This window comes from Ptychodera flava, chromosome 6 (assembly GCF_041260155.1).
Source record: "Ptychodera flava strain L36383 chromosome 6, AS_Pfla_20210202, whole genome shotgun sequence".
NCBI classification, from domain to species: domain Eukaryota; kingdom Metazoa; phylum Hemichordata; class Enteropneusta; family Ptychoderidae; genus Ptychodera; species Ptychodera flava.
Window position 1 is genome coordinate 24,934,504 of NC_091933.1, and position 21,862 is coordinate 24,956,365.

The 21,862-nt window shown below is 39.7% G+C and overlaps 2 protein-coding genes across 2 annotated transcripts; both read right to left on the reverse strand.

Moving 5' to 3' along the window:
* Positions 1 to 208: 208 nt before the first annotated feature.
* On the reverse strand, positions 209 to 9,496 carry LOC139135293 (transcription initiation factor TFIID subunit 10-like). The gene is made up of 5 exons (XM_070702613.1): positions 9,426 to 9,496; positions 8,463 to 8,608; positions 5,112 to 5,176; positions 1,126 to 1,237; positions 209 to 813 (listed from the first exon to the last, which is right to left on the reverse strand). Exons 1-5 carry the CDS (start codon positions 9,430 to 9,432, stop codon positions 724 to 726), a joined length of 420 nt encoding a protein of 139 aa, XP_070558714.1. The 5' UTR covers positions 9,433 to 9,496; the 3' UTR covers positions 209 to 723.
* A 6,404-nt stretch (positions 9,497 to 15,900) lies between these two features.
* Positions 15,901 to 16,785, reverse strand: LOC139134404 (sulfotransferase 2A1-like). Its single transcript, XM_070701266.1, has one exon. The coding sequence runs from the start codon at positions 16,783 to 16,785 to the stop codon at positions 15,901 to 15,903; it is 885 nt and encodes a 294-aa protein (XP_070557367.1).
* Between the last annotated feature and the right edge of the window lie 5,077 nt (positions 16,786 to 21,862).

Genomic DNA, 21,862 nt, shown 5'->3' on the forward strand with positions numbered 1-21,862 from the left:
ATTTTGCACAATGGCTATTAAACTTCAGTGTAACATGGCTTGCTGGTAGTCAAGTTGATAATAATGATACTTTTGTATCTTCACATATCTCTGATCAGCTAATGTATGAGAAGACATCTCCAAACACACCAGTGCCACAAAAACTGCTACATGACATGACTGGACATTGGATCTTGTAAAGTACACAACATCCAACAAAGACAATTCATCCCTAAAAGTTACACAGATAGGTCTGTGACATCAAATTTATAACTTCAGAAAAATCTTCACATGATGTTGGGATGTATTAGACATTTCAATTGGAAATAAAGTTGTCCGTGAACAAACCCGTCTTTGAACAAGTACAAGGTGATGAATTTGTGGTGAAAGTTTGTGAATGAAAGAAACATCTGTGGAATAAAAAACAAAACAAAAAAATACAACAAAAAAAGCTAAGAACAAAAACAGTTCCTGACTTTCGTAACTGCTATAAAGAGACTAAATGCTGCTGTAAGACCTGAGCTGTCAAAACAGTTATAGACTGACAAGTTTTGTCTGATCTCTTATACATGTTTTTTCACTCAGACCAGCAGATTTTGTCTCAGGCAGTCATGCTATCTAGAATTCGACTTCACCTTTTTTTTATGAAACACTTTGAGTCAAGTATACAATAAATTTGCTGTGACCAAGTGACAGCCTGAGATACGGTGAGAGAGTTCATCTACTTTGGGTGTGATTTTTCTGTTACGTGAAGTAGTAGGGCTTCTTGACGTTTATGCCGTATTCCATCAGTGCTGGAGTGAGGTCTTCCATTGTCAGCGTGTACCTCTTGTCCTGAGAAAATGACGGAAGAAATGAGATCGATTGACGGAGGTAAGACTCTGAGTGATGTCAGAGATAAAAATAAAGTGGAAATAAAATAACATCGTGAAAATCTTTTTTTTTCAGTGAGAAAGTGAGCCGCATAGTTGGCAAAAACCTATCAATGTGATCCAAAATGACATCTTATCATGACCCACGGAATGTTTTGCCTGATTCTACGGAAACTCCTGCCACACTGCCAGGAACCGATAGATGAAATTGTAAAAAACATGTTCTGCGTGAATCAACATGCTCTTGCATGGTTTGTTGTGTTTGCTTACTTACCTTGCCTGCTTTGCGGGAACTTTGACCCGAACCCCTCATTTTGCAGTGTTGTAGGGCATCATTCACAATGTCTGATATGAACTTTTGTGCAGCCAGGGAAATCATTCTCACACTGCAAGAAAAGCAAACGATAATTTTGCTTTCTCCATTGTAAAGCGCAATTCACAATTAAACAGGAACTTCTCCTATAAAAGCCGGATTACCACAAATCTATGCAAATGTTAAAAAAAGCCACACCACTGATCGGACGTGTCGTGTTTGGTCTCAGAATCCCATAATTTTGCCATGTTTCAGGCGTCATTGTCATTGAATCTTGCATATGATATCTATGAATATGTAGTCAAATATAAACTGAAAAAATGTTCCGTTTATTGTTAGAGAACGCATACGTTTCAAAATGTGCTCCCTGTACAACCATTTGACACCCTTTGCATATTTCATAAAAGTGCCCATCATGATTATTCAAATTTATCACACGGTCAAAGCGATGCTATGAGAATTCAAAAACTCCCACCCAGTGTATGCAAACAGCTGCGTCAGCAGTAATCTCCCTATTGTGCGCACACGGTCCCGTAACTTCCCATTTAATTGAGTAACTCCAGACTTGAAACACAACTCTGTTTTAATGGTGTATTACATGTAAATTAATGGACGTAACCACCAGATATAACTGTGATATTGATTATAAGTTGCCTACCAAAGACCAGTTTGACAAAGTAAACGTGCTCTGGCAATTTCCTCACATATGGTAGACTCAGTATAACTCTACTCTGATTGCAGTAAAACCAAACAATACAAATTATTTCCACCTGTCTATTGGGCAGGTATAGATTGTCACACTGCACCTGGCTGGCGAAAAATTTACCTGCCCCGGGCAGTCAGTATTTCCTACTCTGCTAATACTGCAAACAGGTCTTCCACGACAAAAGAATTAACTTTAAAGTTGTACATTGACTAAATCTTCGAATGCTTTAAACCAGTTCTTTCATTTTGTCATTTAAATCACCATAATAATCTGGACGGGCATTACAAGTAAACATTGGGGTAGGAATGGTTGAAATATTAAGATGCAGTCAAAAAAGTTAAAGTACAGGATGGGGTGGGGATGGGAGAGAGTGAGAAACATAAACAAAATTTGTTGATTCATACTGGTCTGAGTTAGTTTGCTGCTGGTGTGTTCAAATAACCCATTCAAAACTAACGCTATCTGATTATGAAACCTGCTCATAAATGTTTTGTACAAGACAAAGAACTGTAGAATTGTTAGATAGGCTGTTACATACAAGTTGTCCAGGCAACCAAACATCACCAAGTACCTCATACAGAAATCATACATTTGTATCAGGTTTCAAACCAATAATATTTATTGTACTAAATTTTCCCAATCAGTTTAAGTAAATAAATATATATATATATATATATATATATATATATATATATATATATATATATATATATATATATATATATATCACTTGTCTCAATTTTTATTTAGTTTATACTTGGCTTGGCCGTGATTCATTCTCCTCCCACAAGAAGTGCATTGAAGCCCAATTTGAATTGTAAAAATTCTAGTCCACAGACAAGCCAACGTATTTTCCAGAACGTACTTTCTTGAAATAGTGCACTAGTACTGTTTGTACTTCACAAATCTTTTTTTCCTGTGGGGTGTAATGTCCTTGGAAGAGGGATAATTTCAGCAAATTGACAAGATTGATTTAATTGTACATGATTTTGTTCATATGGGGAGGAACTGCTCAGAGTCACCAGGTTCCAAAGTAGAGAAACCAGAAGCAGGCACTCATCATTCATAACAAATCACAATGGCACAACCAATGAGAAAACACACTAAGTCTGATCATCAAATGACAAATAACAATCTTTGTCCCCATCTTTAAATCGGGTTCCAGACATGTGCTGAAAACTATAGACCTATATCTGTCCTTCCAGTTTTATCTAAAATTTTGGAGAGACATATCCATACTCATTTTTATAAATTCCTGACAGATTTTGAACTGCTGTTTCCCGGACAGTCCGGTTTTCGCCATGGGCATTCATGTCAGAGCTCTTTACTCAAATTGCTTGATCAATGGCGTTCAGCCATTGATAATGGCAAATTAGTTGGTTCAGTATTTATTGATCTACGGAAGGCCTTCGACCTTGTAGATCATGGTGTTCTTCTGCGCAAATTAAACTACTATCGCTGTTCTGAGGAAACCATGTCGTTTTTCACGTCGTATCTCCATGACCGAAAACAAACCGTAAATGTCCATGGAACGACCAGCAGTTCCCAGTCTGTTCTATGCGGGGTACCACAGGGTTCCATATTAGGGCCCTTGTTCTTTCTTATCTTTGTAAATGACTTGCCGTTATATTTGCAGAACAATATTGACATGTATGCAGATGACTCGACCTTGCACACGTCAAGGGAAACAATCATCGAGCTTGAGTCTGCTTTAACAGCCGACCTTGCTCATTTGTCATCTTGGTGTAATTCAAACAGGATGCTAGTTAACTCAGCAAAAACAAAAACTATGTTGATTACTTCTCATCAGAAACAATCACGCTTACCTAAATCATACCTGGATTTATCTTTAAATAATGATCCATTGTCAAATGTTAGCGACGAAAAACTCCTAGGAGTAATTCTGAATTGCAATCTTTCATGGAGCGCTCATGTGAATTCCTTGCGTGGTAAACTATCTAGTCAATTGGCTTTGTTACGACGAATACGACATCTCTTGCCCTTACGGGCACGGAGATTGTTCTATACATGTTATATTGAATCAACCTTCGACTACTGTTCGGTTGTTTGGGGAAATTGTGATCAATCCTACTGTAACAAACTTTTTCAGTTGCAAAAACAGGCTATTCGTTTAGTTGTGGGGCTAAATGGGATCAACCAACTGGTCCATTGTTTAAAACTTTGGGCCTACTTCCACTTGGTAGTCGCTTGATTTATCAAAAAGGGGTCCAGATGTTTCCAAATTGTCAATGGCTTGTGTCCAAATTATTTGAGTAATCTTTTCCAGCCTGCTAACGTTCATTCATCCAGGTCTCTGCGCTCAACTTCAACAAACAATTTGTACTTGCCAAAAATTAGAACGGAAATAATGAGAAAAAGCCTTTCATATTCTGGTGCTGTCCTTTGGAATGAACTCCCCTCATCTTTGAAAAACAGCCCAAATCTGAGATCTTTCAAGTTGCAATTGTATAAATTTCTCATGGATCGGGTGTGATATGTTCTTGCCTTTTGTTGTAGGGTTAGTTGTCTTATTGTCCTAATTGCTGTTTTTTTTTTCTTGACCTGATATTTTACTGGTTTGTTGCTTGTATTAGTATTTGTATTTTTTTTTTCCTCTGTCATTCTGTAAATTTTTTAATGTCGACCTTGTGGAAGATCGGCCTTATTGGCCGAACATGTTATCGACAGTAAATAAAGTTAAATAAATAAATAAATAAATAACTTAATCTAATCACTGATGAGAAAACACACAGACAGTCCAATAGTCAATGATAAATCACAATATAACTACTGATGAGAAAACACATAGTCTAATCATTGACGACATCCAAATCTAATCATTGATGAGAACTCACACAGACAATCTAATCATTGATGAGAGTGCACACACATATATACCGTTTAATTGTTGATGGCAAACCCTTTTCTTGTCACTGATGAGAAGACACACTTATAGTCTGATTACTGCTGAGGATACACACAGATACAGGCCAATAGAAATCATAGATGAAAACACATTCATATACAGTCTGATCATTGAAGACATAACATGTATGAGAATAAAAACGCACATGCTCCAATCATACAGCTCATGACATATCTCAGTCTAGTCACTAATGGGAACACACTCTCATCACTGGTGGCAAATCAGTCTCATTTCTGATGATAAGAAACTCTCTACTCTGATGATTATCAAGAAGTCACTCACTTCTCTAATAAATGGCAAAAGGATAAAACTCACACTCTAGGGTCTGATGCATCAAAACCAGAGCGGTTCAGATAATATCCTGTCACCGCATCAGGAATCTGAAAGACACAAAGGAAATCACTTGAAATTAAGATACGTTTTCTGGTTTGAGACTTGTCAGCATGGCATGACGGCATTTAAGCAGTAAACAGTTGAAAATGTGCTCCTGCAGCTCACATGATTAATCTCTTGTGCAGTTTCAAGTATTGTTGAGGGCCAAGACAGAGGCATGTTTTAACTGATCTAAGTCTCCGAGACTATACAAATTTTGCATAAGGCAGAACAGGGTCATTCGTTGATTTAATTTGTCAAACTACTTGAGTAAATAAGTTTGCTTCTGGGAATTTAATAAGATGCCACTTGGCAAACCTGAAAATGGTTAGCACAGATCACTTGGCCCTTCTTGACATCAAGCACTTGGGCCAAAAAAATAATTGGTTTGTTTCCCATATCTGATCCAGGGTTTTACATGACGCGCATTTCTGCGTCCTTTACGCATAAAACCGGACGCAGGACCCCTCAAAAACTAAACCACGCGTCCCTTGGGACACAGCAATATCTGTTGCTGGTGTACACCTCGCGAAGCTGCTGAACACGTAAAACACATCCTAGTAAACCTTACCGACCCCGTACTTTAATGGAATGCTCCATAGTGCATTGGCCTCCACTGTTTCATAACCAATGGTAACCGCGGAAACAAATTCTATTGCTGTAAAAAGTTACTTTCAAAATGTAAACTGATTCTTAATTGGTCGATTTCTTGTTTGTGTTGATTAACATATGTTCATGCATCAGGGCGGGTCGTGTCAAAACAGGCCGATCTGCGAAAGTTTTCGGCGGCCGCAGCAACCAGCACCATGCAGGTTTGGTCGAGGCCGAAACGGCAGCTACGCCATGCGATACTGATAATCAGGTCCCCCGACCAAGTCAGCAAAATTACGAACATTCAACAGAAGTTGACTCAATAGATTTACTATAAATGGCTTCGATATTCTGAAGAGCGAAACGTCATGGAGTGCGGTGTATGTTTGAAAGCAAATGTTACATGCCCGTTCATGGAAGGTTTTTGTAATTTTCAACATTCAACTCTCACTCGTCATCAGGACTCGAAAGTCGTCTCACAAGCGTTAAAATCCTAAGCATGAGGACCGGCAGTTGCAGGGTAAGAGCACAGTTACGAGTGGAGTGATACGTAGCGGTAAGAGTAACGAACTCGAGGCGTACGCTGCACAATTACGTACTGTTTACCTGATCGCTAAACGTGACCTTCCATGCGATGTATTCACTGACATCATTCATCTGCAGAATCTGAACGGCTTAGACATTGAATATTAAAACGTCCTCAGATAGTTATGGAGTTTGAAGAGTGTATTCAACGTGCGATCGAGAAGTCCCTGATTGATAGCATACATGCAAGTGACGTCATCGGTATAATGTTGGATGAGACTTGTGTTGTGACATTTCATTCATAAGAAACTTGCAATATATGTTCGATATATTCAGAATGGCGAGGCGAATGTTTCTTTCCTCTGTAACCAGTAAATTACAGATGCCACTGCTGCAGAGATCGAAAACGCCTTGATTGAATTTTTGACTAGGAAAGAAATCTGTGACGAGCCGTGAACAAAATATATGGACTAGGAACAGACGGGGCGGCCGTAATGACCGGCCGTTTGAACGGGTTGGGTGCAAAATTAAAAGCCAGAAATCCCAACCTTGTTCAAGTGCATTGTGTTGCACATCGATTGAATCTTGCTGCTTCCCAAGCAGGCAGAGATATTGAATATTGCAAAGAATATCATAATATAATCCATTCATTGTATAAATACTTCATTGACTCTAGTGTGAGATATGACAAACTTAGGGAAATTCAAACTCTGTTGAATGGGAAAGCAAAACGAATTACTGAGGCTACATCTGTTCGCTGGCTGTCGGTCGAATCAGCTGTCAAGATGGTTTTCATCAGTTTTGAGCCAATTGCCTTGGCACTTGCAAGTGACAAAAAAGGGGAAAGGCTGATGAGCTGTTGAAATTTATCTCTAATTCATTGTGTCTGCTATTCACTGCCTTATTGATTGATGTTCTTACTGTCATTGGAATTTTGAGCCTTACATTTCAGAAAGATTCTGTCACCTCTTATATCAAAAAAAGTGTTCAGTCTACTAGGGACACATTGAATAGAATGACTAATGATTCACACACTGTCAGAGACGTCTTTAATGATTTGGGTGATGTTCCTGTGAACTAGAATTTTCATGTAGGAATTATTTTAAGAAATATGCAACTATTTGCTGTGTGTTTTAACCCTTTTCCTGCCAGACAGTATTAAGACTATTACTTCCCCATCAGCCAAGTCAGTAAAAAGCGGTATTGAGCCAAAACATTACGTATTTTCACCCGCTTGGCTTGGTATGTTATAGCATCTTTAGTCCAAAAAAATCAAGTTTACAGTATTTATGTTTTCAATAGCCTTAAAATGTACAGTATTATGTTAAAATACACCATATGGAATATGTTGTGTTTCATTAATTTTAACCATCTTGACCTGATGGTGAAATATGGACTTGGCAGGAAAAGGGTTAATACTAATTGAACACAGTGAAGACCATGGCATTGATAAACTATAAAATATTTTTGTGAAATAAATTGGGACCCCCATATTTTGATGTAGGACTCCCATTTTCTAACACCAGGAGTCCCAGGGACTCTCAAAAGTAAAAGTGATGTAAAACCCTGCTGATCTGTTACAAAAATGATATGGCAAAGTTTTGTGTTTTACCTTATTGTTACTTTGTGAGCTGACCAGATTAAAACACTGACATGAAAATAATATATGACTGTTTGAATGCAGTAGAAATTCTGACATGCAGCAGGATCACAAGTACAGAGATCAGAACTGTACACTATGTGTGATCCAACAGAGACTGACATTTACTATCATGCATAGGCACAGTCTGTTGATTCTCTGTTACATTTTTCATAACAATTCAAAGTAATCTCTCACTTACTTCTCTCGCTGGTCTAGATCAACATACATAGACCTCAGGATGAGAACAAAGCCCCTTTCTTTATGTTTTTGCCCTTAAAGTTCTGACACTTTCCAACCACAAGTCTACGTGACTTCATGGCATGATTTGGCACAATAACTAACCAGTGTATGTGATGATGCAATCATGGAAACAAGACACAGGAAGACGGACACGGCAAGCTGGCCTAGCAGTGATGCAGAATGAACATAGCAAGTTACAATAGTACAGTATGCTCAGAGTGGGGATTATGGTATGGATGCCTTAGGTTGCTTTGTCATTTTCTGAAATTTTCTTGACACATGTCACTTGTTCTTACCGTGGGTGTATAATCCTCTAGCTGTTGAAGGAATTCTGCAAGTGGTGTCCCAGCTGGTGTAGCATCTGTTCCATTGGTGATGGTCGGTGTGGTTGTACCACTTGAGGCTGACGAATTGTTGGAGTTTGTATTGGACGTAGCCATACCTATAACATACATATTTCAAGATTGAAATGAAAGTACATGTATATGAAATTCATACAGTGTCACGGTGCCCTCCCTTACTCTTGAACATAAAATGCAGAACAAGGCCCACAGGACAATGTTTTGGATACTCGAGATGCTGTGAATCAAATGTTCATTGATAGTTTTGCAGAAAACTTAGGAAAAGATATTACGGACAAGGCAGTTTTGCAGAAAAGTTAAGGACCTCAGAGGCCAGTCATGTCAACAGTGACCTAATATTATAATCAGTGCTACACATCACTTTGATTAAACTCAGTATAACAGACTATTTATTACCATGATATTGTTTCCTCGCCTATCACCTAGGATTAGGAATTCAATAGAATTTATCGCGTTTACATACTTTCAATTATATGATTGTGATTTTATTTCTGTATGGGCGCTGAGCATTAAAGCTATCGTGTCATTATCACCCATGTGTGTACCAAGCGCCATATCCAGACACGACTGTGTATGCACGAACGAACACGGCTCTGCGTGGAAGGGCTGTGTGTTACCGGCTACAGGCCTCCCAGTAGGTGAGAGGCCTGTAGCCGGTAACACACAACCCTTCTATGCTGAGCTACAACGAACGAAGATGATTGTTGATCAAAGGGAATCACGAATCTGAAGTTGGACGATGGACGCACAAAGGACGGGGCTAATAAACACTCCCGCTAAATTTAGCGGCGCTAAATGAGGGAAAGGTGCATCATGTAACATTTGCACGTCGCGTCTAGCGAGTACATCTTGAGAAATTTAGTTGTAAACTAGTACAATATACGTTCTTATACTTACTGCACATCAGAGTCCTCAGAGTCCCAGTCCTTGCATTTGTTTTTCCCGAAACAGCGTTCCGGATATGTTGATAATCCTAGACGCCTGATTCGCCGTAGAACCGACTCAACGTGTTTAGTACGAGTGGGGCTACGAAGAGATATACGTCTCAGTAGGTGTTGAATAATAAAATTTAGAATATCTATATAAAAAACTTGTAGTTGTAACTTTTTAAATCTCGTACTCGTATTTTATAGGAATAAGACGAACGACATTCTGCTAACAACGCGAAAAAACGACAGCAATGTACTACTGGCTGTATGCGGGCGCACAAACCAACCCTCGATGATTCACAGAAGTTGGCCAAATGAAAATGATAATATGGTTTTTATTAATTTCTTTTATCTTTAAGTTTTGCAATTGTTCGACATAATTCAGCGATGAGTAGTTCCTTCACAACACATTTTCAGATTGGACAGTGTCGAATATCAGAACATAAGGACAACTTGTTTGAATGCCATACCGAACTGAGTCGAGTCATCCGACAATTCTTTAACTGAACAGTTTATCATTGACCAATGTCTAGATTTTAGTAGATGAATTTATAATTCACTCATATTAATTTTATCACATTCACGTGAATAGGAATAAACAATTGACATAAGCCCTGCTGCAATAATTGTAGCCCTTGGTTGGTGGGGATTGGGCTTCTGTCGTGCGGCTCCCGCCCTGCCCCCCCCCGGTTGGGGGAAGGCGCGGGCCGCACGACAGAAGCCCAGTCCCCACCAACCAAGGGCTACAATTATTGCAGCTAACATAAGCCCTGCTTGTATGAAGCCAATTATTTAGTTTTAGATGATTTCTTTGAAAATGCTGCCTGCAATGATCTGTGTAGGCCTATAAGTCCGAAACGGAATTCAAAAATCGACGACCGTATGGCTGGATCGATCTGATATGTAAAGTTGCGGCTGATTGACCAAGTATGGATCTAGCAGAGCGATGCAGCGATGGTAGTAGTAGGCTTACTAGTATGTGTGAAAGGATAAAGAGGGAAATTAGTTCTGATAAGGGGTGTCCATGGAATGAGAAACTATTACAAAGCATTATGGTCGGTAAAGTTGTCACTTTTCAGATCGAAGAAACTGACACAGAAGGTAAAAAGAATGTAACATTGAAATAAATATTTATTCTTGTCAAACTATACACTGGAGCAGGGTCTTTGATATTCACTATTGTACTGACTTGACTGTTTTGAGTTTTTTTGATCAGTGATGCAGAAACACACACAACAACAACGACGACGACAACAACAACAACAACAACAACAACAACAACAACTTTTCATAATATTAAAGGTCTGGTGAAATGCCCATGTTGCAAAATCACAGAAATACAGTTGATGGTCTATAAAACAGTTACATTCATTTCTTTTTTCGTTTAGCGCGCGTGATTATGAAATATGGCAAAAGAAAAATGCAATGTGGGCGTGTCCCCCGAGCCTCTCCAGTCGACTTTTTTCGGCTTTCCGAAGTTTGCCCGACGCCGTATCTCATAACGGGAAGAAAAGTAATTCACACCTCCGTAAGCTCCTTACGGGGGGTAACTTCTAGAGTTTCCGCTTACATGATCAGGACACGGTGTCCTCCTTCACTATGGGAGAACGTTGTTCTTTTGGTGGCTGTCACAGCGGCAAGAACATGAACGGCTCAACTGTAAACTTTTTCAAGTTCCCGTCAAGTGTTGAGTGTTTGAACCATAATGTGCTGCTGGTTCGTACGATCGGCCACGGTCCCTCGGCTGAGCCTGCCTCGCTACTCGCTACACAGAAGGTTGGGACCGCAATGCAAATCAACAGCATGAACAGCAACACTGAATGAGACTACCATTAAAACGAACAACAACACGGAACGTTGAGATCGCGATACAAATCGTGGAGGTAGAGTCCTCCATGATACAAATCGACAGCAACACGGAACGCGTCGTTGGGACGGCAATTAAATTGAAGAACAACGGGGAATGCCGGACAACGAGGACCGCGATGCAAATCGACCGCAACATGGAATGTTGAAGACCGTGATTAAAATGCACAACACAGAACATCTAGACCCCAATGTAAATCAACTGCAACACCGAACCTTGTTGCCTCGATTAAAATGCGTATGTCTGCTATGTATAGCAAAAGTTTTAATTCTCACGAGCGAGCGTTCCTATGCCCGCTGTACACTAGACAAAATGACGTCAAATTTATCGCGAGGGCTCGATTGCGTGTGTGTAAGTTTCACTTCTCGCGAGAGCTACATGTTGTATTTATGCATGCTGTACACCACTAGACTAAATGACGTCAAATCTCTCGCGAGACTTGGCTCGATTGCAAATACGTACGACGGAAAGAACGCAATGATATACACGTAAGTAGACACAGTTTTTGGGAATCGCCGAGAGAGAAGCGCAGATTAAACAAAAGATTAAAAAACCCACGCGTTTTCTTTATTTTACCATATTTTTTAAACAAAAATCAGTGTCGCCGCTGTGGCGAATTAGGATCGATTTTTTTTTCGCCACTTCGGATTTCGATGCGAACGTGGCAAATGGGCAGCGCGAACAGTGTTTTGTTAGCGGATACCGGGCAGAGATAAGGCGGCGTTGGACCGCTATTCGATGTAAATGAACACACCAGTGACGTCACAGACGGCCAACCATTATCCCCGCTATGGGCGTGACCTGAGTGTTGCAAAATGACCCCATGAAAGCCGCGCATAGAAATATCAAAAAAATTAACACTTGCGCGTACTTTTAGGTTGCAATTCTGTTGCGAGTGTAATAGTATTGACCCCCTGGAAGATATTCAGTCACACGAACGGGACCATTTCACCAGACCTTTAAAGTATGTACTGAAGAACTTCATTTTAGTTTTGTGGGTAGTATTAATCAATATTATGTCCTTTTAGCCAAAATGGCACACTGCAAAACACAGATCGTCCAGGAACATGAAATGCGTTTATGTTTATATTGTTAAATTCCCTCTTACCTTCTCGCAATCCCTCACAACTAAAGTGAACATATTTTACGTATGCCTCACTTATATGCTGCTATTGCAACACTGGGTGGAGGGACTGTGACTGACATTAGTCTGCTCACAGTCCCTCCACCCACGTGGAGGTCTGCTGCACTTAGAGCCACGGCCTAGCAACCCAGGCAGCAACATAGCTAGCACATTCAACACAAACAAAGTGGGTTGTACAATAAGAAAAACCGGGATGACGTTCCTCTAAGATTTGTTCAAAAGTCCGCTTGTCATTACATGTAACAGCAGCCAGAAAGCGGCGTAAGATATTTTTGGTTCCCATTTAGAGTTTATTTGCCGAATGAAATTGATTACACGTTATAGATATCGCTAACTGCCATGTTGGTCCGTTCAGAGTGCAGCAAAGAATATCACTGAAGCCTTACCTATCGTTACGGTGGCAGTCGTACAAAGTCGTTGAGTCGTAAAATATATGGGGTTATCTTTTCTGTAAACTCACACAAACACGTATTCGGGTTATAAAATAGGAACTCTGTATGTCACTCTTTTATCGATCATGATCAGGACGCCATTCAAAAGGGAAATTACATAAACCCTTCTTCAAAGTGTGATTTCTACTTCGTTCAATTTTGCACTTCTCAAAAACAACCAGGGGGCTTTTAGAATGAAATATAGCATTGACTAGATGCAGGTGCAGCCAACGAACAATGCACTTTTAAAGGGTCTTTACTATGATAAGATATATTGTGCATGGCAAGAAATGTGAACGGACTTACTAGTATTTTAAGTCAAGAGGGTAATTAGTTAGCTGTTCATAAGTTGCCCTCCCACTGAAAACTTTTCAACTTACCCTGCCACACTCAAACTTCATTTTTACCCACTCCCCACATATTTTTGCCTGTTTCCCCTCCCCACTGTAAATGTTTGAAGCTCCCCTGCCTTTGGCGAAAAAAAAAAACTTGCCAATTTCCCCTGCCCTGGAAAAAATTCCCCTCAAAACTTAGTCATTCCATTTCCCCCGCAGACATGAAGCTGCCCTACACTGTAACAAAAAAGACCTGTCGATTTTCCCCTGCCCTGAGAAAAAAATTCCCCAGGAAATTAACATTCCCATGCAGACACATACTGCAGTGGCCTTGTATTTGGTTTCCATCTCGCAGTACATAGAGTGAGATGTGGGGTCAATCGATAGGCTAAGTAGTCTGGGTAACCTTTAAAAGGTATAAGTACTTGCCCTGTGTCCCCATCCCCGGAAACACCATGGCTGGAATTCCCCTGTCCCCGTTTTAAAGTAGCTTCCCCTCTCCTCGTTTTTCGCCAAGCTCTGTCCCCAGGACAATCAACCAATATCTGCCCTGCCCGACAAAAAAACTAAAATTTGCTCCCCTGCCACCTAAAAATATGTCCCCTGCCCTAGCAAAATTAAAATTTCCCCTGCCCTCAAAAATTGCTTCCGGAATAGCTTTTCGATGAACAGCTCCGTTGGCCGCACCTGTAGATGCCATAGGTATTCTCGGATTTCAAGTCGGTTGTCAGGGATCACCAATTACCCAATAGAGCAACGGAGGAATTACTTTAGCCTGCAGCAGAGGTAAAAAATCGTTTTCGTAGACCAGTATAAGTATTTTCAAGGACACGTGCACTTTACCACGATACAACCTTTTGAACATTATGTGTCATTGGTCATCAGGTGGAGGGTTAGGGTTCAAAGGTTAATTGCAGGAAAGACTTTTTCAAACGTCAGTTTGTATGGTTTTAGGGTCACTTCCAGGACAACGACCTTTTCGTTACATGCGTGGCTATTTACAGAAGTACATGTATTATAAAGAGAATGAGCTGTGATTATAGGTCGCCAAGAAATGCTTGTTGCACTGTACAAGATTTCACATCTTTCAAACATGTGGGGTGTACTCTTGACTGTAGTATATGTATTGTTATAATGTTCTCTGCCTAGGCAAAATGATTGCCTCGATCTGAGGAAGAACTTCAAAACACTGACAAAAAGTATCTCAGAGTATTGATGTAAATACATTTCTTTGCGTGACGTCAAATTCTATTGTTGTGACGTCCTCTCCCCTGCCGCAACTGTTGTATCAAAATGCAATAAAGTGGACTAAGTTGTTTCTCGATGAAGGCGTGTATAGTGAAAGACTCTCTAGTGGCTAAATTAATGTGCATCACTCCTTCAGTAAGAGGGATTCACACTGAAACACTCCCATCCATCCATCCATCCATCCATCCATCCATCCACCCACCCATCCATCCATCCATCCATCCATCCATCCATCCATCCACACACCCATCCACCATCCATCCATCCATCCATCCATCCATCCATCATCCATCCATCCATCCATCCATCCATCCACCCATCCTTCCATCCATCCATCCACACACCCATCCATCCATCCATCCATCCATCCATCCATCCATCCATCCATCCATCCATCCATCCATCCATCCACACACCCATCCATCCATCCATCCATCCATCCATCCATCACACACCATCCATCCATCCATCCATCCACACACCCATCATCCATCCATCCATCCATCCATCCATCCACACACCCATCCATCCATCCATCCATCCATCCATCCATCCATCCACACACCCATCCATCCATCCATCCATCCATCCATCCATCCATCCATCCACACACCCATCATCCATCCATCAATCCATCCATCCATCCATCCACACACCCATCCACCCACCCACCCACCCACCCATCCATCCATCCATCCATCCATCCACCCATCCATCCATCCATGCGTATATGATATACATGCATGATATAAGACAAGGTGAATATAGATGTGGTCAATATTTACAACCGTATGCTAATACACAGTAACTACTGTGTGTGGACTAAAACATAACGTTTCTCATAACAGTTCTGAAAGAAAGACATTTTCATTCGCCCCGAATGTTAAAACTCAGATTAGTTTTCTATGGAACTCGTAATGGAAAGTCTTACATCTCAGGGTCTCGCGAAAAATGTTTGTCCTTTTTTACCCAACATACTGCATTATGTATACTGTCAACTTACAAACATTACTTGTAAAATCTGCATGAATGCACCTTTGAAATTGTCTGTTACATGTAAGACTACTGGTATAAAAACTGAACCCAGTAAAATATCGAAACTCGGAGCAAAGCATAGCACACTTCACATTGTAACACAACGAAGCATTTCATAATTAGACAAATATTAAAGTATTTCATACCACAAAATATAACTGGGATCTTTCGTTGTGCATTAAATGTAGGTCATTGCACCATATGTTGTCATTTTCCGCTAAAGCTTGACCAAAGTTTAGCAACCTTTCTAACATGTCTGCCCTCCGTGCTATGTCAAGTCTAAAAGGACTGTAAACTTGTCAACGTTGCCGCATAGAAATGTACGTATTTGAAGATCCTTCGTGTTCACTTATCACTAATTATACCTGGTTCATGGAAATGTTCTATTCGTAGGTAAAGTTAATGTCGTTTTTTTTAAATTTCTCCGAGATTTCACGATCAAACATTTCACTTTGAGCAACTGTGAAGTGATTTTTCCAATCTCCGATGCCACCTCTGCGGATAAAATTCTTCACTTCCTGGCTTTCCACAACTTTTCTGCCGGCTTTTCTCATACTTTCAACTGAAGTTTCTTCGACTACTTGTCTGATTCTTGATGCCGTCAACGGCCTACAAAGAAAGTCGGCAAGCTTTTCGACCACCTTCGCCAAGTCGTGTTTCATTTCTTCGTAATCGATGTGAAAGACATTGTCGTTTTCTCCGAGTTTGCGCCAGGAAATCACGTGGTTGAGGAACGGCCCCGCCGTTACTGTTCCTTTGATAAACCGATGTATCGTATCTTCACAAGTAGTATGCCATGACCCCGACGCGAAATCCTTCACATAGTGGTAGTATGATACGCATGTGTCTTTTGGATTTCGAGATATATAGATAACCTTCACCTTTTTATCTTGAAGTGCCTTCTGCGGGAATATTTCGTATGGCAGGTGGGTTCTGAACAACCTTGGAGAAGGTATGGAGTCTGTGTTCAGCTGTTCTCGGAAAACACGTCTCCACTCGGGACGGATGCCCTCGACTTCTGGTTTAATTACGGGCCATTCTAGGCACGAAGCATCTCGTTCGTCGCGCAGCGTGCAAAGACCCCAGTCATCGTACATTGCCAGTAAGACGTGCTTCAACCATGTTGTACCTGTCTTCATGAAACCGTCGATGACGACGTCACCATCTTTGAACGGGAAGGTCTCAAGTACACCAGCTTCTAGTTTTTCTCTAGAGAACTCTTCAGGGTAGAAATACCCTTTATACCAGAATCCAGGCACGTCTGCCATAGCTCATTGCATGAAAGTATTCGAAGTAGGAGTGCCCCTGCACGATGCAGTCGGTTGGAGACCTGCGTCGGACGATGTTTTACATGTAATTGGGTATTGGGTTGTTGCACTCTCGAACCAGAGTTCTTATCGCGCGCACGCTAATAAGTATCTCTGGCACAGGCAGATTAATATTCATGTGACCTCGAGGTCATTGGAACGTCAATGAACTACTTTTTCTACCTGTCGCGCACTGTATCTATGGTATTGCCACAGTAACGCGCGGCAGTTGGAATTCGTTCCAGCACGCGCACAGTTATCTACAAATTCAAAAAAACGCCATTTTCTCTTTTCAGTGTTTATTTATTGTTCTTTCTTGAGTATTCATATATACGGCCATGATAAATAACTTCGAGTGCAGGAGGGGTCACAATTCAAGAAAATACATCACCTAACCAGCAGACGATACAGGGGATTCGCCCAAAAGGTCAGAAAAGGTCAAAGCCTTGTTTCTTCCCGAATAATTACACTATTTAAAAGAAGTTCCAATGGTAATTATATTTTTCCAGTTCGTGTTTTGCTATAAACTTATAGTAATTAGTTTTCAAACCGATGAACATTTTTGCAGGGAGGATGGACTTTGTATTTTCAGCACGTTAGTCACAGTGTCGGTTTTCGAGCTGACTTCCGGTTTGCGGATCAGTATGTGGTGATTTACCACGTAAACAGGACACCTGTGGCAGAGTCACTTATCGCCGAATCGAACACATCAGGAATTGTGGGTAATACGCGATAAGATGACTCTGCCCTGGAGATTGGGTTGTTGTTCGCCCTTCGTTCTTTTACGTCAATGTAGATAGGGTCATCACACGCGGGCGCTCGGCGCGGCTCATAGCCCCGTGATTGCTGTTATGAGAACTCAGCAGTCACTGACGGTCGACAACATATTTTACAGTAGATCGAGAGATGCTCTGATGAAACTTCAGCTCTCTGTGCTTTCTAAGGCAAGTATTCAAAGTGTCACCATTTTGCCCATAAAAAACCTTTTGGCCACTCCTGTACTTCTCTGTATATTTTCATCGGTACCGAGCACCGGTTTTGCAAAGATTTTTTTCTCCTTCACTGTGTCTTATCACTATATTGCTTCTATTATCTGATGCGTTTGATTGCCTAATGCTCCAAAGCAAGCAAAAGTAATAGGCCTATAAGTTACTAATCTGTGGACGCTTTCACCAGATATCACCAGATTAACTTTGACAAACTCAACAACGAACAAACCAGCAAGGGTATAACAGTATACCCTCGCGTGTGCGTTCGTTGTTGACTTTGTCCAAGTTGATAATCTGGTGACAGCGTCCACAGATTAGTAACTTACACTTGCTTGCTTAAGCCATCGGACAATCACACTCGTGATAAAACAGCGTAAGATTATCACAGGACAAATATATGACACTATGCATGCAGTCATAGCCTGTAGAGAAAAATATGGTCTATGATACAATAAAGAGAACAACTTCAACAAGAAATCTTCCAAAAACCAGTTAAGGAGAATACACTTTAGGTTGATAGCATAAATCTTGATTGGCAATACATATCATACTCCAACGTATAAAAATAAACGATAACAACAAAAACCTGTGCTGAGACCAATACATACCTACCCTCCCCCACCCCTGGGGACGGACATGACAACTGTTCCCTACGTATACGACTTAACTGAAGAATCTCCGTTCATAGTATCAATTCTGTGTTATTTTCCGATCATACATCCTTAAGCAAACAATATTACAAACGTACAGTGTTGATACCTTTTGCTTTTTATATCCACTCCAATCTCTTGTTTTTTAATCTTAGGCCAAAGTAATTAAATTCTTTGTTTTGCGTCCCCACCCGCTTAGGGTTTTAGGTTTTCATGAAAAACACACACAGTGTATTTGAATAGGAAATTTTACGGCATGACCGCTTAGCTTTTCTGAACTAAAATTTTGTTACAATTTTTTACTTGCTGCAATCAAATTACATTGTGTTAATTTTCTTGTGTGTGTTTTCAGCCGCTTAGACGCGTACCTTTTCCCATTTAGAGTGTACGCAAAACAAAGAATTTAATTACTTTGGCCTTATCAGATACAGTATTCAACTCATCAACACAATCTGGATATGTGTTATGTACACTTACATTGCTTTCACTTGCATTTCAATCAAGGCATAACTTGAATGTTAGTATATTACAACACTGCAGTATATTTGCAGTATATTCATACTCCGGCTGTGTAAACAAACTTAAATCATTTCAACATGGTTAAAAAAAACTACAAAAATGAAAATGATGTTGATACACAATACAGTATTGAGAAAAAATATCTACTCTCTATGGACAATGCATTCACTACAAACTGACAAATACATGTGGCACACCTGTCAAATCTTCTCATGTCTTCCACGTGTTGCTCTCCGGTCTAATCTTGTTGACAAGTAAGTTAACTGTCATGAGCGTTGTATGACCCAAACTGAGACTTCTTCAACTACATCAGAGTCAGAGTTGTCTCGGTCACTGTCTCTGTCACTGCCTGTATCATGTAGTGACAGTGACACTGCCAATAGACAGTAGTATGACAGTAGCTGTATTAACCATGATAATGTTGTTAATATTTTGTTCAGTTTACATGAGTTTATCACTGCGTTCTTGTTCTTCTCCCCACAGTAGGTTGAACTGTCAAGTATTCAATTTGCTAACATAACCTGTGTATGTGTAATGTGCATTTGTATCATTAACAAATGAATTTTCGCCTGGAATCTAATATTGTTTACATATACAAGCTTTGTTGACAAGCTGAATATTATGTGTTTCAACATGCTGTAGGGAGACAGCAAGAAACTGTATTTGATACACTGCATTAAACTATTGAACAAATTATCAACAGTTGTAGCTTCTACTCAGTTACTAGGTGTGTTTGTTGTTTTTCCTTCTAAAAATCCATTGGCATTCACACTATTTTAGCTTTTTTTAAATAAAAGTCATGAAATGCTATAAAATTGTTCCAGAGTTTGTTTATAATTACTACTAACATTAGAACCATTGGATGACACAAAATGGCATTCATTTTTTATTGAATTACCTAACATACTATGGAATCTGAAAATGTAAAGAAATTAGGGAACCAAAATATTTTCAGATCCCCCCTTTATACCGAGAGCAAAACCATCAAGTCCCCCTTCTATTACCCCCCGAGTTTTCAAATCCTTCCTGTAATTTCTTGGTCTCCAGAGCCCCCTTCCAATATTTGTGAATGCAGCCTAAGTATGTCAATAAATACATAAGTGCCTTTAAGAATGTTTCCAATGGTAAAGGGAAGAACACCAAATCGGCTTTTTGTAACAGCATTACCAGGTAGGAAGACTTGTCTTGTCTAGGGTCACTATTTATTCGTGAAACAGTTTAGGGAGGGTCACTATTTATTCGTGAAACAGTTTAGGGAGGGTCACTATTTATTCGTGAAACAGTTTAGGGAGGGTCACTATTTATTCGTGAAACAGTTTAGGGAGGGTCACTATTTATTCGTGAAACAGTTTAGGGAGGGTCACTATTTATTCGTGAAACAGTTTAGGGAGGGTCACTATTTATTCGTGAAACAGTTTAGGGAGGGTCACTATTTATTCGTGAAACAGTTTAGGGAGGGTCACTATTTATTCGTGAAACAGTTTAGGGAGGGTCACTATTTATTCGTGAAACAGTTTAGGAGGGTCACTATTTATTCGTGAAACAGTTTAGGGAGGGTCACTATTTATCGTGAAACAGTTTAGGGAGGGTCACTATTTATTCGTGAAACAGTTTAGGGAGGGTCACTATTTATTCGTGAAACAGTTTAGGGAGGGTCACTATTTATTCGTGAAACAGTTTAGGAAGGTCACTATTTATTCGTGAAACAGTTTAGGAAGGGTCACCTTCATATCATGCATGAATCAAGTTGAGGGTCACTACTTTCCGCGAAAGAAAAGGAGTGGAGGGCATAATTAATTAGCATTTAGAAACACTACGCTGAAGTTCGAGTGTATCAATTTCCTTGAGTGTGAGCGTGAGTGTAAATTAAAAACATTCACTAAACACTTATGCAAATACATGTAGAGCTTACAAAATACTGAACTACCAAATATAATTCTCTGTATGACAGTTCAAAAAAAAAAGCATACATTATGTATGTAAAACATACATAATGTGTATGTATTTAAAAGAATCAATGTATTTCGTCGGTGATTTGCTATTGACGAAATATCCTATTTGTGCAAAATACGGGGCAGATTAGTATTAATTTATGCAAATTATGCAAATTATATTAATGAGCATTCAGCATTTCGACGACAGAGGGCGAGATTTCCCACGACTACTTCTACACGAGTGTTGTGCCCCAATTTTGCATCCATACACATGTGAATTCACCGAAATCTTTAATGCAAAATAAACACAATGTGTGCACACATGCATGCATGCATGAATGTTATGCATGCATGCATATATGCATATGTGCATGTATGTATGTATGTATGTATGTATGTATGTATGTATGTATGTATGTATGTATGTATGTATGTATGTATGTATGTATGTATGTATGTGTATGTATGTATGTATGTATGTATGCATGTATGTATGTATGTATGTATGTATGTATGTATGTATGTATGTATGTATGTATGTATGTATGTATGTATGTATGTATGTATGTGTATATGCATAGTATGTATGTATGTATGTATGTATGTATGTATGTATGTATGTATGTATGTATGTATGTATGTATGTATGTATTATGTATGTATGTATGTATGTATGTATGTATGCATGCATGCATATATGTATGTATGTATGTATGTATGTATGTATGTATGTATGTATGCACATTACCTGAAGAACGAAGTGTGACAAACCAAATGTTAGAGGGCGGTTCTGCTATTTCGATACCTTTTGAAGTCATGTTATCACTAAACTCCCAAATCATGTGAGTCGTACACAAACTGAGTTCTATTATTTACATTTGGGAATGTGTCAAACTAAATATTCAAGAGTTATCTTTTCTGCCTTCTAAAGTGTTTTTTCGATAAG

What these genes read in the sequence shown, in the direction of transcription:
- LOC139135293 (XM_070702613.1), bottom strand. An exon ending in GATGCATCAGACCCTAGAGT is followed by an intron (nt 1,238 to 5,111) that starts GTGAGTTTTATC and finishes CTTTTCTTGCAG; the next exon opens with TGTGAGAATGATTTCCCTGG. An exon ending in GTTCCCGCAAAGCAGGCAAG is followed by an intron (nt 814 to 1,125) that starts GTAAGTAAGCAA and finishes TCATTTTCTCAG; the next exon opens with GACAAGAGGTACACGCTGAC.
- LOC139134404 (XM_070701266.1), bottom strand. Translation starts at nt 16,785, where the DNA reads ATGGCAGACGTGCCTGGATTCTGGTATAAAGGGTATTTCTACCCTGAA.